Source organism: Gracilinanus agilis, chromosome 1, assembly GCF_016433145.1.
Source record: "Gracilinanus agilis isolate LMUSP501 chromosome 1, AgileGrace, whole genome shotgun sequence".
NCBI lineage: Eukaryota > Metazoa > Chordata > Mammalia > Didelphimorphia > Didelphidae > Gracilinanus > Gracilinanus agilis.
In genome coordinates, this window is record NC_058130.1 from 52,686,924 (window position 1) to 52,704,261 (window position 17,338).

Here is a 17,338-nt window from a genome sequence, read left to right on the forward strand (position 1 = left end):
GTTTGAGGAAGGGTTCAGGACATAAATTTGGGTAAGTCCATGCTGAAGTAGTCTTAAGAGGAGAATGTTCAAATTGGACCCCTCTGACTGCTTGGGGAATCCTAAGGCTATCAAGATCTTTGTTCTTACTGTGGAGCACATGCAAACCCCTGGAGTGGGTTTGCTCCAAGGTAACTCTCCAGACTTTTATTGACTTTTGACACTTGCTCAAATGTAAATTGTCGGAAGATAGAGCTGAGGTGCAATATCTGGTTCCTCATTAATTGAGCGAATTGAAAGTATTAATGAACACAGCTCAAGTCATGAATGCATCTCCCTCCTGGAAGACAAACCAGAATCACATGGACAAAAGCTGTTCACAGATGGCAGCCTTGGCCCTGGTCAGTTATCTCCTAAATTCATACTTCTCTCAATAAAGGGAACTAGGTAAGAATAAAAATAACCCCAAAATCTTCTGTAACTGAAAAAAACAACTACAAAACTCTACCATACCAAGTATGTGCAATGATGGGACAGACATTTCGCAATGATATATGGGCAACATATTATCTTTATTCACTATAATTCAATATGCACTTGTCACACCAATATTATTATAATATTTCTAAATTGCCACATGGCAAACAAAATAAACCCAGAGCATGAAGGTCAAATCTTCTAGGGACTAATTAAGATTTTTAAAATAGCAGAGAATTCCTACAATTTATTATAGAAGATTCTGGAAGCATTCCTTGACTTATCTGTAAAAAACAATTCAACTTAATGTTTTACCTTGAGGTCTGATGTCAAATCCTTCAACTAAAATGAAGCTACTGATTTGAATTCAACAAACATTTATTGGGCAATGATTATGCATCAAGTGCTGGGAATACAGAAACAAAACCAAAGCAATCTCTGAGAGCAAGTTTACACTGTTCTCACCAACATTCTACACAGATAAGCAAATACAAAGTCATTTCAGAAAGGAGAGAATACAAACAATTCAGGGTACAGAGAGGGGTCAGGAAAGGCTTCTCAAAGGTAGCTTGAGAATTGAGGTGATTCCTCAACTTAGAGAAAGCTAAGGATTCTATAAGATGGAAGTAAGGAGGGAGAACGTTTCAGACATGGGAGACAACATGCAAAATGTCATAAAGAAAAGAAATGGCAAGTTGAGTTTGGGAAACAATTCACATCAGACTGTGTTACATAATTAAATATGTCGCTTCATTTAGCATATGTTGTAGCATGTGATATAAAAATATCCTTCAGTGTTAAGCACTATTTGGTTAAAACTGTTCACATTTGCCTCCTGTAAGATCTTTCTGAGTTCCCTGCTTCAAGTTCCCTTAAAATTCTAAATCATGCTTATCAAAACGAGAAATTCTTATGTAACTATATGATACAGGGTAGTCACAAAAAAGACAAAATGTCATTTTAATTAGAAAATTACTCAACCCTCAGACATATTAAGACTCCACTTTTTAACTTCAGCTCCCAAACACATAATGAAGAGCCAAAGTCAATGGAGAAGGACTTTGGAAATAGGCAGAAATTAGTGTTGTCACTGGCCCATTAAGTAAGAAATCTGAGGGAAGAGACAGCAGATAACATTTCAATAAGCATTTATTAGACAGCGGCAGACAATCTGTAGGCAGGCAGGAATTACTCCTAGCCTGAGATAATTTAATGGCTAAAATATTCATAGCATATATTGTTTTACACGCATATTTTATACACAATGACTACAACAATGTAAACTGAGTCAGCAAAGAGAGGCAAAAAAATGATAGCTGAACACAACAGCCAATAATTAGCACTATGCTTCGAAATTAAAGGGCACATATCTCCCCTTTTGATGAACAACTGATAAACTATTTTCTCTGGAAATACATTTTTAAAAGGGATTTGTTTGAGTGCTTGTTGGAGAAGTATCTGTTGTGCCAATACATAATAGATCGAATTTTCCTTTTAATAAAGGCATATTTAGATTGATACATGAAACATTTGATCCATTTACTCACAAATTTTAATTGTCAGAATACAAAATATCAAGAATGTGGTTTAGGAATTAGAAAGTACAAATATTAATCAGTGGAAGCATTTAACTCTTTAAGTGCTTTTTCAAAAATTATTATACACTTTATAATTATTTTAAAACATTGCTGACTTGTTAAGTGAAAACATTAGTCTCTTATGCAAATGTAGCAAGCTGTCAATGAGCTAGAGGCATGATAACATTCTGCTAAATTAAAATGAATGCTCACCTGGGTGTGTGTACCCCACTTTACACACACACACACACACACACACACACACACACACACACACACACTACTGGCTTTTCCCATCACTTAGCTTTCCTATTGCTAGTCTTATTGGAAGGGAAAAGAAGCAAAAGCTCTTGGGTGGGGAAATAACTGACCCGGGTAGGATATTTTACTTTTAAGAAATATAAACACAAGAGTCTGCCACCGTGCCAATATTGTTTCACCTTCAAGAGCTGGGGGTTACAAACATATAAATTTGTTTAGTGGTGGGGCAAAGAATGGAGGACCAAATGAGCAGGGTTTAAGACTTCTTTGGTTTGTGCAAGGCTGAGCTAAATGAAAGATAGCCTAAATATTAACTTACTATTAGCAATACAAACAACCAATTTGAGAATATGTAATTTTCCCATGGACAGACAGAACAAAGAATCTGAAATCCTTAGGATGACAAAAGGTAGCCTATTTTGATCCCCAGACTTAGAAAGGTCAGCAGGAAGTCTCTAAGTTTTGCTACGCTTACTTCTTCTATTGCTACAGTTGCTATCTGGAGATCTTGACCGACATGGTTTTCGGGCAATCACCTTCTTGCTTTTATTCCGGTTTCTGGAAATAAAGAAAAAAAGTTGAATCTTAGAGAAAATCCTAATTTAAATAACATTTAATAACATTTCTGAAAACTCAGCAAACAACACACTCTATATGTTTTCTGTACTTCACAACATCACAGAATTTTAGAATTAGAAGGGACTCCCATAGCTGCTCAAGCCCAATACATACCTGAAAAAGAATCCCCCCAGTAATATACCTGACAAGCTGCCCTCTAGTCTCTTCTTGAAGATGCCAATGGGCTAAACTTATTATCAACTAACTCTGCTTGTGAGCAGCTCTAATCAGTGAGATTATCAAGCCTAAATTTGCTTCTTTGCAACATCCACCCATTAATCCACTTTCTGTTTTCTGAAGCCAAAAGAACCAATCTCATCACTCTTCCACATGACAACCCTTCAGTTATCACCCCTCCCTGCCTTTACTCTTCTTTCTCTTCTCTAAGTTAAACATCCTCAGTTCTTTTAGTTGATTCTTATATGGAAAGGAGTCAAGGCCTACTACCATGATAGTAGTGTTCCTCTGGCTGATCACCTGTTAATCTCAGTATTTCTTAATCTACAGTGCTTCAAAATGAACACACACAAAACAACCAGAATATACCAGTCAGTTAATAAACATTTATTAAGTTCTTAATTATGTGCCAGGCACTGTGCTAAGTGCTAGGAATATAAATATAAGCAAAAAGGTAGTCCTTTACCTTCAAGAAGTTTACATCCTAATCAGGGAAGACAACATATACAAGGAATTTTTTTAAAAAACAGGTGGTAGGAGAATAGGGAAGGTATCCGCATGCAGCTGGTGAAGTCCAGAGAGTGAGAAACAGCATCAGGAAAGGCAAGGAAGACTACCTGGCCCCAGCCCTTCCAAAAATGGAGGTTCTGGGAAAAACTCACTAATGAGAGAAAGGATGGAGAACATGGACAAGGTAGTAACAGGACTCCACTATAGGGTTATCATCTTTTTTATTTCTGAACGTTATGCATCTCAATGTACCGCAACACTTCAATAGCTATTTTGATCGCCATATCACACCATCCTGAGCTTACAGTCCAATAAACACCCCAGATCTTTTCCCTACAAATTTTTCAAAATGTGGATCTCTTCTCTTACTTGTAAAAACAACTTTTGAATCCACGATACTTTTTCTTCTCTAGCTTTTTTGTGACTGTGTCTTAGTTTTCCTCCTACCTGTCTGACCACCCCTTCTCAGTCTGCTTTGCTGAATCTTTATCCATCCATGCCATGCTCACTAATTATGGATGTGCCTTAAGGTTTTGTCCTAGGCTATCTTTTCTTTTCTCCCTATAACCTATATTTTATTTTCTACTTTTTTTTTTTTAAACCCTTGTACTTCGGTGTATTCTCATAGGTGAAAGAGTGGTAAGGGTGGGCAATGGGGGTCAAGTGACTTGCCCAGGGTCACACAGCTGGGAAGTGGCTGAGGCCGGGTTTGAACCTAGGACCTCCTCCTGTCTCTAGGCCTGACTCTCACTCCACTGAGCTACCCAGCTGCCCCCTCCCTATAACCTCTTAATGATCATCACTTTCCATGGTTTTTCAATGACCATGTTTATGCGAATGATTCCTAGATCAGTTTATCAAGCCCCAGACGCTCTTTGTTCCAGTTCTACAGTATCAACTTCCTATTGGATACTTAGAACTGGATGTTCCTTAGGAATTTCAAATTCAACAATCCAAAAGAAAATTATTTATCTTTCTCCACAAATCCTGCACTTTTGCAAAATTCCTTATTACTGCAGAAGAAACCACTAATCTTCTAGATTTTTTTTTATCATCTTCCTTTTAACCAAGAAATTGATAAAAATGCTAAACAGCATAAGGCCAAGTTTAGATCTCTGAGGAATTCTACTAGAGACCTCTTTCCAAGTGATGTTGAACCACTAATGACTAATCTTTGAGTCCAACCATTCCTATAGTTCTGAATCCATATAACTGTACTATTATTAATACAAACTACATCCATCTTTGATTATGAGAATAGAATGACATACTTTACCAAATGCCTTGTTAAAATTTAAATAAACTTCATTTTAGGCATTCTTCTTAATTACCAAGTTAGGTTAATTAGGATTAATTATCAGTTAGGGATTATGTCAAAAAAGAAAATAAACTGAACTTGACAATACTTGTCCTTAAAGAAGTCATGCTAGGGTCTCTGTGAACACTAGCTCCTTTTCTAGACATTCAGTAATCTTCAAATTTTAAAGTTAGAAAGGATTTTAGTGGTCCAGTCTAACTCATTCCTGAAAGAAATATCTATCATAATATATTCAAAAAGTCTTGATTATCCAACATCTGCTTAAAGACCTCCAAGGCCCACATCATCCATCAAAATGGTTGATTTCACTTTTGGACAACTCTGTTAGGAAGATTTTCCTCACATGAAGCTTAAATTTGTTTTCCATGCATTATTCCTTGTTCTGTCCTCTGGGATAAAAAAGAACAAATCTAATCCACCTTCCTCATAATAGCTCTTCAGAGGTTTGAAGATAGCTCTTACGTGTCTTCCGAGTATTCTCTGGGCTAAACACCCCCATTTTATCCCTAGAATTTTGCTAGGAATCAACAACATCAAGCTTACTGACTTGTAGTCTGGCGATTTCACTACTCTTTTGGAAATAATTATGTTTGTCTTTCTCTGATCCTGTCATGCAAAGCCTCTCCCATGTTCTATGATCTTTCAGATATCAATGATGATACCTCAGCAATCACATCGACTAGTTCATTTCCTCCCCACCCCCCCAGGAGATGAGTTTTATTTTGTCTTATCTGGATAGAGGTTTGATTTGTTCTCAAATGTTGCAGGTTGGCGAGAGATGGGGAGAAAGCCCAAGATGTGGAGGTTTATTCGGTGTAATCTTTGCTCTCATTTTCATCTTCACCATCAACAGAGAGAGCTGCGTACTTGCTTGCAGAACTGAATTTAGAGGCCGGATTTTCTTCAGGTTTCTTTGGCTCAGATGCAGGTCTGGAGTCTTGATCTTTTCTGCTATCTTTCCTCTCAGACTCCTTCCAATGGTCTTTGTTTCCTCCATCCACTGGACCACGGTTGGAGTTCCCACTTTGGTCTTTCAGCACGGTCACCCCAACTACCTTATTCTCATCTGCTTTCCTTGAAATATTAGCTGGTCCTTGGTCAGACTGCGGGGCTGGAGTTGCCTTTCCGCCACCACTCGTGGGAGACTGCTCTGAAGTCTGAGCTCTGAGATCGGGCAGGAGGAGTGCAGCTTCTTTTCACCCAAGCGTTTTCCTTTGGTGGGGGTGCAGGCATCACCTTTAAGGGATGCTGATCCGATTTAGAAGGCTTGGAAGTTGGAGAACGAGAGTTTTCTTCCTTGCTGAATGTTTCATTTTCTAGGGACTTCTCACTTCCCCTCCTTCATGTGTTTCTGCCAGATGGAGCGTCATTCCCAGTCTGTGAAGACTCCCTTCCCGTCCTTGATCGTTCCTGAGTTTCCTCACTTCACCAACTTGGGTGTCTCTCCCGGGGCCGCCTTTCTAGTTTGGGCTCCTCCAGTTGCCCTGCAGTTTCTCTTGCTCCTTCTGTAGCCCTCCCTCCACCCCTCTTCCCCAGCCGCTGCCTCTACCGGCTTTGCTCCTCCCAAGATGGAGGCTGCTCGGCTAGCCTGGGAAGGGCTAGCTGAGCAATCTTCTTGCTTGGGGGCACTCCTGGGCTTCACATTCAGTTTGGGTCTCTGGGGAGGCCCTCCGTCTTCCCACTTAAAATCATCCCGGCTGCCATCGTCTCGAGTTCCACGACCCATCATCGTGTCTATCCTATCTATCTCCCGAATGCTCTCCCGCCGCCGCCTATCCCAGGTCCAGCCTCTGTCATAGTCTCTGCTGCCCCGTCATCTCAGCGATCCCGGCCTCCATGCCGGTCCCTGTCCCGTCGTGGACCATCACGGTAGCGGTCTGAACCGTAACGATCACAGTGCTCGTCTCCAAAGCGATCATCACCCCTCAAAGCTGTCTGGGGCAGGGCGAGCCCTCCAGTCTGTGGCAGCTTTGACAGAATCCCGATTTCGAACCCGATCACGGCCAAAGGAACCATCATCTCGCTCTTATCTTGTGCTCGATCAGCATCATCCACTCGCATTCTTCTGCTGCTTAGAGACTCTTCCTTCAGGCTCAGGGCACTGAGCAGGGAGTCCAAGTCCTCAAACTCAGCGTAACCAAAACCCTTCAGGCTTTCTGGATCGCTGGTTCCCGTGGCAGACACACTGCACTCATATTCAGTCTTCTAAAGAAATCCTTGATGGAATCCTCCATTACCTCCTAGGGCAGGTTCCCTAGAAAAGCAGTGTAGGGTGGCCACCTGGGAAGACGGCTCCGGTCAGTGTTGGGTTCCCGAGCAGCCCTCAGAGCAGTGGGTAGAACGGAACGGTCAACTGGAGGAGCCCTGAACGTGTCGTCATCCCTCCTATGCCAAGTGGTGGAAACATCTCCTTCCAGGTCTTCAGTTTCATCAGCCCAGCTGACTGGTCTGGGCGCAAAGGTGCTTCCCCCCACCGGTGCCACCGTCCTCAGCAAGGAAGTCTGTCAAGGTGAGGGTCTTCCCCTTCTTAGTCTTCTTTTTAGCTGAAGCCACCATGTTGGGAGAGGGAGAGAGAACGCAAAGGTCCACTAGTTCTTTTAGTACCCCAGGATTAGTTCATCTGGGCCAAGTGCTTTGAATTCATCAGTGGTAGTTAGGTACTCTCTCATCATGTGGTAATTCTAAATGCTTGCTTTTGTTAGAAAATGAAAATGTGGGATATCTTAGGGGTGAGGCAGAAAGCAAACTATCTTTCTATATTTAGTATTCTGGTATACTTGGATAGAATGGGAAGATCCCACCTATAACTACTGAATCATATAATAAATGACAGAAACTTGGGGATTAATATTTACTCTCACAGAAACTAGCAGCTCAAAACACAAATAAAAATACAATATCCTTAGAGACTACTTCTGCTTTTTGACAAATACCTTTAAAAGAGTATGAATTTATTTTCAATTTTGTCATTAAAAATAACATAAAGGATGAAGATTCTTATTCTTTTCAAATATCAATTGAAGGGTCACAGGAAAGAAGTGTCAACCCAAGTAATGTCACCAGTGTTCTCTGCTAACATATTAAAATTGTTTCAGTATGTTTTCATGGAGCTGTTAAGCTAACGCTTCTCGGACTAATTTTATTTACAAAATCAAGTCTAATACATTCTTGTGCACAATAAGGATACTGTTTCTAACATGAGGAAGCTTGTTTTTCTTTTCATAACATTACCCGGTAATATTATTAGTAGAGACCCTCATGTTCTATTAGCCAAGAAGAAGCAATCTAAGCAATCTCCTCCTACCACCAAAAAGGAGCATCAGTTTAAAGGGTTTGGCTGAGATTTCTTAGCATCATTCAGAGAGAGAACTAAAACTTCTGTATTTGCCTTAGAATGACTCTGGGACACAGAGGCAAACTGATTTGCCACCCCCAATCCTCACCCTACTCCATAGCTCTTTTTGTTTGAATGAGAAATGTGGAGCCAACAAAAGTGTACTGGGAACAACAACTTGGACAACAAAATGAGAGGCCAACTTGAGCAACAAGATTCAGGAACAACTTGGAAAACAAATGGAGATTTTTTTTTTTTGGTGTTTAATTTCTTCATATGTTTCACCAATAAATCCCAAGCAAATAGAAGTAAAATAAAAAACTGTCTCAGTCTGTCTAGTAGTATGGTGATTTATACTAGGGCACCATGCCAATGAAAAAGCACTTAGGAAAATGCAATTTAAAGTCACAAGACTTCTAAAATACATTATAAGCTTTAAACCAGAGTCCTTAAAATTGGTTTTTTGTGAATAAAAATGTCAATATGCTTTTACAAAGTACTGGCATGTCAGCTCCCCTATATTCATTCCATTTGTGTCATTCTAACCAGTCACCAACTGGTTCAATTATATATTTAATATTATCTATTTAAACAGATGAACAATTCTATTACCAACTAAGACAAAGCAGTCTTTTGATTCCTTACTAAAATCGTGGTATAAACTAAAAAAGGACATGCTATGAAAATTCCCTCTGTTTAGAGACTTCACTTTCACCTAGAGGTGGCATGGTGTTTAGAGAAAATCAGGAAGATCTGGGTTCAGGTCATACTTCTGACCCATACTGAACAACAGGTGGCACAGTGAAGTGCACTAAGCCTAGAGTCAGGAAGACCTAACTTCGAATCCAGCCTGAGACATTTACAAGCTATGCTGTCTCAGGCATCAAATAATTTCTGTTTGCCTCAGCTGGAAAATGGAGTTAACAATAGCACGTTACCTCCCCAGGCTGTGGTAAAAATCAAATGAAATAATAATTGTAAAAGTGCTTTGCTAATGCTAGCACACATAACACACTTTATAAATGTTAATTATTACTGTGCAGCCCTAATCAAGTCATCTAATCTCTCAGGATCTCAGACAATTCCCTAAGATTCTATGAACTACCAATTCACATTGTTGATTTGCATATGACTCACAGGACCATACATTTAGAGTCAGAATATAAAGAAACTCATTTAGAGCCACACTAATAAAACCTAATAAGTAAAAAACTGCCAAGGATTAGAACCAGGACTTATGAATTCAAGTCATAAGTGAAAAGAAACCTGCCCTGTGCATCAAACCTGGTTCTGTCATTCACTAAGTAGGAGGTCTTAGACAACTCAGTGAGCTTCTCTTGGCCTTGGCTTACCTTTAGCTACCTAAGTAAAGGAGAGCATCCTACAATGCATTTCCATGAACATTTCTCAAAAGGCTCATTTGTAGAAAAATGCAATTAAAAATCGCTTAATATTTTTAAATTGTAGAAAGTACATCTAGCCTTTGCATACCACAGATAAACAATCTTCTCACCAAAAGGCTGATCTAATCACCACAATGCAAAAAACAGAGGAAAGGAAAAATGTATGTAGTCTGCACCCAGTTGGTATCTCTCAAGTTAATCCATCAATATATAGATCTTGGGTGGATAAGGTAGAAGACTGAGTTGCAATCATATCAGCAGGGCTTGACACAACACTGAATATGAGGAAGAGATTAGGTTAGTTTATATTTAGGAAATTCTGCCTCATTTTCAATGATTTCAGAAAGCCTCTCTTAATACCAATTCTTTTTATAGTGATGTTATGTAGCTATAAGATATAGAACAACATAATCTGTGAAGAATCAAAAGTATAAATAACTAAGGGATACAAAGTCAAAGATGAAACAACTGCTGTCCCCAAAGAGCTTACATTCCATTTGAGTAGATAATACATTTATGCTGGATTCATGAAGTAGGTGGTTTTTTTAGATGAATTTTGGGGGAAACTCAGTATTATAAGATAAAGAGGCAGAAAAGAAATATATTCTAGGCTAGTGCCTAAGCGTGGAGATAGGAGATGGAATATTGTATGTGAAAAAGAGCAATCAGTTAAGCAGAACCAGAGTTCTCTAAAAGACACGCTATCTAATGAGGCTGCAGTCCAAGACAAAGGGGAGCTCCTCAAGTTTATTTAGCAGGGGAGTGATGGAGTAGAAGCTACTTCAAAAATATCATTGCAGAGGGTAGAGTCATGAGAAGTTATTACAACAACATAGTTAAGAGGTGATGAGGGCCGGAAGCAGGGTGGCGAAGGGGATCGGTGCTCCGTGTTCTGGAAGTACTCGATTAAGAGTTGTCAACAGCTTTGATACTACGTAGGGTCAGGGAGAGTGAGAAGGTAAAGATGACTTGGAGGTATGAGACATGGATGACTAGAACAATGAGCCCATTCTCTTAACAGAAATAAGGAAGTTAGGAAGAAAGGTTAAGTTGTGTGTGTGTGGGGGGGGGGGGGGAATACTGTTTTGTTATGGACAGATTAAATTTGAATAAAGTGAGGACAGAGGAGGGTGGGGGGAGAGGGAGAGAGACAGACAGACAGAGACAGAGACAGGAAGAAGAGAATCTATGTAACAGCAATAATTGACCCTTAGAAGATTATGTGAGGTGACCAAGTGAGATAGTATGGAAAAAAAGGAGAACTGAGGACAGAATCTACAAGTACATCTAGAATTTGAAGGCAAAGAATAGATGCAGGTTCAGCAAAGTAAGCGAGAAAGAGAAAACAAGTATAAGGAGAACCAAGAAAGATCAAAGAGTAGAGAGTACCCAGGAAGAATGGGCAGTCAACATTATTAAATACTGCAGAGGTAAAGAAAAATAAGGATTTAGAAAAAAGTCACTGGATTTAACAAATCTGAAATTGCTGGTAACTTTAGAGAAAGCAATTTCAATAAAATGAGGAGGTCAGAAACTATAACTGCAATTGTTTGAGAAAGGGTAAAAAGAGAAAAAGTGGCATCAACGAGTGTAGACAGCTTTTTCTAGGTGGCAACAGAGACAGACAGATAGCTATAAATAGACAAATAGATAGATATGCAATGCAAAAACAGAATAGACAAACAGTCCATTCCTAAAAAAAATACATTATTAACTGGAAAAGTTACAAATATTACATGAACACAGATCACTTTTGGGGGCCTCTTTTAAGATAGCAAAATTATAAACATGTCTTCTTAAAAAAAATGAACAAATTATTTGCCATTAATAACTGAAAATCAAAAGTCAAAAAAGAAGATAGGCAGATTTTGTAAGGACATCAATAAAATGAATCTTTTATAATTTAATGCCTAGTAGACTTCCAAAACAAAATGGTAAGAGCAACATTTAAAGGGCAAATACTAATTTCTATTCATTGTATGGTTCCTGAAGTTGTTCATTCTATAAGTACAATCTCTACAAAGCCTTATCTGTGCTCCCCCATGTAATGGAAAAGCATTGCAGTTGACAGTATAGTAAAATGGCAATCTTTTTAACTTATATAAACTTGAGAGTTTTTTTCACTTTAATTCTTGGTGTTTTTAAAATGCAAGTATATCTACCTTAGACCCAAGAAACTGGGAGCCAAACCAAGATGTACTGCCCCAAGATAAGCATTTGTACTGTGGGAGCCAACTTATTTTTTGCTTGAGGAAATGTTACCTTATTTGAAAGCTCAATAGCTAAGGAATTAGGAGAATGTGGTAAAATGGAATTGCTTTATTATGTTATAAGAGTGTAATATTTAAAATACGTGATTTAAGTTCCATTTCAGATGTACCCCAAAACTTAAGATAGCTATTTGTGAGCTAATTCTTTTTTCATTGGAAAGTAGGAAGTCAGTCAGAGTTTTCCTATTTCCATTTGTTAAGTTATACCAGAGCGTAAGCCCTTAGGAGACAGAGGTTTTAACAGCCTAAACTGCTCTAGACCAGTGATGCCCGCGGGCCAGATGTGGCCCCCTGAAATGTTCTATTCTGCCCCATGACATTATTCCTAATATGACCAATACAGTGAGTAGGATACAATACAATGAAACTTTGAAAGAGCTGCCTTAGAAACAGACTGACAGATGAGCATTTTCTTTCCTTTGGCCCCCTCTTTAAAAAGTTTGCCCATCACTGCTCTAGACAATACTCTAGTATGTGAAGTACTCTTGAATAATTATGACCCTCAAAACTTTATATGATTATAAAAACAAAATAAGCAAACAAGTATTTACTAGAGTCTAGGACCATATGACTAACCTGTACAAAGGATGGCAGCAAATACCATGAAGTAAGACATGATCACTGATGTTAAGAAAACTACTAACAGAAGATAATATATAAAACCCCTAAAGCTAAATAATACCAGAAAAATTACAGTAAAGAAAGTAATTTGAATAGAAACACAAGGCAGTACATAGTTGCCAACTAAGTGAAGCAGAAAATGAGTGATATGAATTTAGAGCAACATTGTGGGTTATACAAAGCTGGGAAAATTTTATGGAGAATGAGAAGAAGGCATTTAGTTTTCAACAAGATGACAGGATTTGAACATATGAAGAAGAAACCAGCAGGGTCATTATCAGCAGAAAAAATGACATGCAAGAGCAAAAATATATGGACTGTTTGAGGAATGGTAAATATATCAAGCATGACTAAACATACTACACAATCAATTCTAGCAGAGTGGTCAGAATTCTGGCAGCTAATTCATAAGCTAATTATGAAACAAGTGATATCCAGTCTCCAGTTAAGCTGTAAGCTTCTCACTGAATCTTCTAAATTCTGAATCCCACATAGCACCTAGCATACTCCTTTGCATACAGGAGGTGCACAATAAATTCTCTTTTTACTCTCCAAAGACAGTTCTTGGCTGCTCTGCTGTGTACTCACTCAGGTAAAAAAAATAGGAGTAAGATTGGGGAAGAGCTTTTATGAAAATGTAAAAGCATATTTAGTTTTCCCTCTTTGAACAGCTTGTAGCAATGTCCACATGATCATCTGCCTGGAGCCTGAACCTGGCCCTCTGTCATTAATCAGGCTATCCTAGCTCTGTGGCCCCACTGCTGTGCCAAAACACACAAAAATGAGTGTAAACTGATAACACTTAATTGAAGTAGCATTGTGCTAGGTATTAGAGATAAAAACAAAGTCTAGCCCCTATGATGAGCATACTTTACTAGTTCATGGTATAAATTACTTTTGAAAACTGTGATTAAGTTTCATGGGTTGCCATAGTCAAAGACTATCACTAAGTGGCTAGCGTATTGGTGCTGGGTTTCTCTGTTTAACTAAGCTTGTTTTTGGAAAATGGACATAGTCTTCTACTGGGACCAGAATCAATTCCTTTGTAGAATGTCACCACAAACTATGTTACAGGGAATATAAACTCTGATACTGATTGATATTGGTATCAATAGTTGTTAATAGATATTGGTTTTAAGGATATCCAGTTGACAACAGTTGGAGAAATGACTAGACTTGGCAGTTGAAGAAATCCAATTGAGATTGGTTATAGAAAACCCCTATTTATTGTAACTATAAGAATGCAAGGAAAGTAAAGGGAAAGGAAAAGTATGAAATACATTGATTATATATGTATATATTTCCCTAAGCTAAAGAATTCTAACGAAAATCCCCCCCCCAAAAAAACCCAAATAAAACTCCACGAGTGTCTTCTGCCTGGAAACCAGGCCTATGCTAAAACTCCACAATCTATCTAAAATATATTTCTAACTATATAATCTACTCCATAAATATCTTTATATTATATCTTCATATAATCAATTCAGCCTCCTGTCTCTCTCCAGTCTCCAAGCTCGAAACTGTGACAGGATCACAGACAGTGCAGGTTTCACAGAAATCAAGCTCTCTTCTGCCCCATCTGTTAGAATCAGGAACAGCCTGAGCTTCTCTCTCACTCTGTCAGATTAATCAATCTCTCTCCAATTCTTCTCAGCTCTCAAGATGTTTTCTAGAACAACTGTCACTAACTCTTTTAAGATTTCGAGAGGAAACTCCAACCATCTACCCTTGAGCAACAAACTCAAAGAGTGTGTAGAAATTGCTGCTAGGGGAATCTGGGAATTCTTTTCCCATCAACTCTTGAGGATTCCACTGCCTGAATTTAAAGGATCCCTGTACCACTCACAAAACTCTTATCCAACCCTATTACTTATTCCTGGTTATTCAGAATCTCTAATTACTTAGCTAATTGACAACTCATTACAGAGAGCTGATTAGAAAAAAAGACTAGCCAGTCTACATCTTGAAAGAAAAGGATTAACAACAACTTACAAATTCTATTGGTACCAATTCAATGTCAAAAGAGGTAGTACACTGGATAGAAAATTTTATAGTAGGGCAGTAACCAAAGAAGCACAAGATGAAAGAGCAAGATAGGATGTGATATGCGCTGAAAAAAGAAAAACCCATAACAATAAGATCATGGATCCACTGAAGTATCCAGATAAGTGTCTATGAATGCTTACCTTGTTTCTGAAAACTCCTTTTCCTCTATGAGGTCTCTTATGATGTCTGAGCTGGAGCTAAAAAGACATGTACACAGATTATCATAAGGTATTTATTAAATCATCTGAAACTGCACTTTGATTGGCAAGGCACAGAGCAATTTAAAAAACCCATAACTGCCCCTAGGGGCTTACAGTCTTGTGTTAATAAAATGCCATTAGTAAGGCATTTAATAAGGATTTAAGACCTCAACAGCCTGTAAGGAGGTGGTAGGTGATTAATGTTTATCGATTGGCTTAGGGAGTTAGTTTAGCAAAAGATAATTTTAGGTAGACAGTATAGAAAAGTTAGGGCTGAGCCTAACTAAGACAGAAGAAACTGTCCTCAAAGTCAGATAGATTTAGGGTTTTTTAGAGATTTTTAATTAGAAATGGGATTTTAGGTATAGTTATAAGATTACTCTCACTTTCCTCCTTTCTATTTCCTATCTGAACCTTTCCTCAAAATAAACTAACTGTTTTGTGTTTTACCAAACTGCTCTCCTGACCTTTGTTCAAACTCCTACCAATGTGTATATAAGGTTCTTGTTTATTTTTTTTTTGTACATAGTAACTATAAGGTGAATTTGGAGTAATATCGTTAGGTTTTTATTTCTGTAGAGTATAATAAGAATGGGTTCTTATTTCTGTACAGTAAGAATTACATAATTCTGTAACTGTAAATATTTGTAATTATATATAATTTAAAACTTGCATGTTGCAAGATTTGTTTTTCTTTCTTTCTCTCTTTACTTCTCCCTATTTCTAATAAAGAATATAAGATAGTTTTATTTGTAAGACCTATGGGGGAGAAAACTCTCCCAAAGGATCTCATGGGGGAATATTGTTAAAGGAGTTTTCTTTATCTCTCCCTCTGTCCCTTTAGAGAAAGATTTCTCAATAAGTCAGCTAACTGACATCCTCTGTGAGTTAGTGGGGAAGGTTCCATTAGCTAGGAGACAGAGGAAGAGTTAAGTAAAGGAGCAGTTTGACAATTAGGCTTTTGTCTCTGGGTTCCCTAGAAAGAAGAAGTCTGTTTCTGTGTCTCTGAGACTGACAGTTGGGGATAGAGAAAACAAATTTAAGGCCGTAACAGCCTGTAAGGAGGTAATAGGTGATTAATGTTTATTGATTAGTTTAGGTAGTTAAATAGTGAATATAATTTTAGTTAGCCAGAGTAGAGAAGTTAGGCTTTGAGCCTGGCTCAGGCAGAAGCACCTGCCCTCAAAGGCAGTTAAGATTTAGGGTTTTTTAGAAATTTTTAATTAGAAATGGGATTTTAGATATATAAGATTACTCTCACTTTCCTCCTTTCAATCTCCTACCTAAACTTTCCTCAAAATACAACTAGTTGTTTTGTATTTTATCAGACTGCTCTTCTGACTGTTGTTTAAACTCCTACCAAAACTTTTAACACTTCACAGTCTGGTGAGCCAGGTAGGAGTTGGATTAACCCATTGATCTTCTGTTCTTTTCAATACCAGGAAAAGTATAAAAGTGTAACCATGGTGCTTGATATCATGGTACAGTTAGTGAAGGAGGAGGTGCCACTTTACCTCAAACAATTCCCACTACCAGGGACCCTCACTGAGATTTTATATCTCGTTGTTTTGGCTTATCTGCGGTTAGTACTGCTTATGGGAGGATTTGTGCTGTCCGGATTGTTTCAAGGGTACCAATTGTATCAAGTATTTAGTTTAATTCTTACCAAGAAAAGGAAATAACTGAAAGAGAGATTAATGGAGACTTAGAGTGCATATCTTGAGGATTGCATCTCTCAAATGGCTAAAACTATTGCCCAACAAAATGAAACTATCTCTTGCTGGTTGTGAAGGGTTAAAAGTTTTGGTAGGAGTTTGAACAAAGGTCAGGAGAGCAGTCTAATAAAACACAAACAATTAGTTCATTTTGAGGAAAGTTTAAATAGGAGATTGAAAGGAGGAAAGTGAGAGTAAGCTTATAACTATATCTAAAATTCTAATCCTAACTAAAAAGTTCTAAAAAACCCTAAATCTAACTGCCTTCAAGGTGCTTCTAACTAAGCCAGGCTCAGGCCTAACTTCTCTACACTGGCTAACAAAAATAATATTCTCTATCCAACTACCTAAGCTAATCAATAAGCATTAATCACCTATTACCTCCTTACAGGCTATTAAGGCCTTAAATCTGTTTTCTCTATTCCCCAACTATCAGTTTCAAAGACACAGAAACAGACTCCTCTCTCTAGTGAACCCAGAGAAAAAAGCCCCTAACTGTCAAAACTACTCCTTTACTTAACTCCTCCTCCATCTCCCAGGTAATGGAATCTTCCCCACTAGCTCATAGAGGATGACAGTTAACTGTCTCTTAAAGGGACAGAGGGAGAGATAAAGAAAATTCCTTTAACATTATTCCCCTGAGATCTTTGGGAGAGTTTTCTCCCCAATGGACCTTACAAAGAAAACTATCTTATATTCTATATTAGAAACAAGGAGAAGGGAGGAGGGTGGGAGGGGGAAAGACAGGGAAGGAAGGGAGAGAGGAAGGAAGGAAGGAAGGAAGGAAGGAAGGAAGGAAGGAAGGAAGGAAGGAAGGAAGGAAGGAAGGAAG

At 38.3% G+C, this 17,338-nt stretch overlaps 1 protein-coding gene and 1 pseudogene across 1 annotated transcript in view; both read right to left on the bottom strand.

Moving 5' to 3' along the window:
* Window positions 1–2,749: 2,749 nt before the first annotated feature.
* RAD18 (RAD18 E3 ubiquitin protein ligase) overlaps window positions 2,750–17,338 on the bottom strand; it is a 123,807-nt gene continuing 109,218 nt past the window's right edge. Inside the window, exons 14-15 of the mRNA XM_044675981.1 lie at window positions 14,732–14,788; window positions 2,750–2,852 (exon numbers count right to left, since the gene is read on the bottom strand). Coding sequence (XP_044531916.1) covers window positions 2,750–2,852; window positions 14,732–14,788 — 160 coding nt within the window. The remainder of the gene's footprint in view (window positions 2,853–14,731; window positions 14,789–17,338) is intronic.
* On the bottom strand, window positions 5,712–7,481 carry LOC123236747 (annotated as a pseudogene).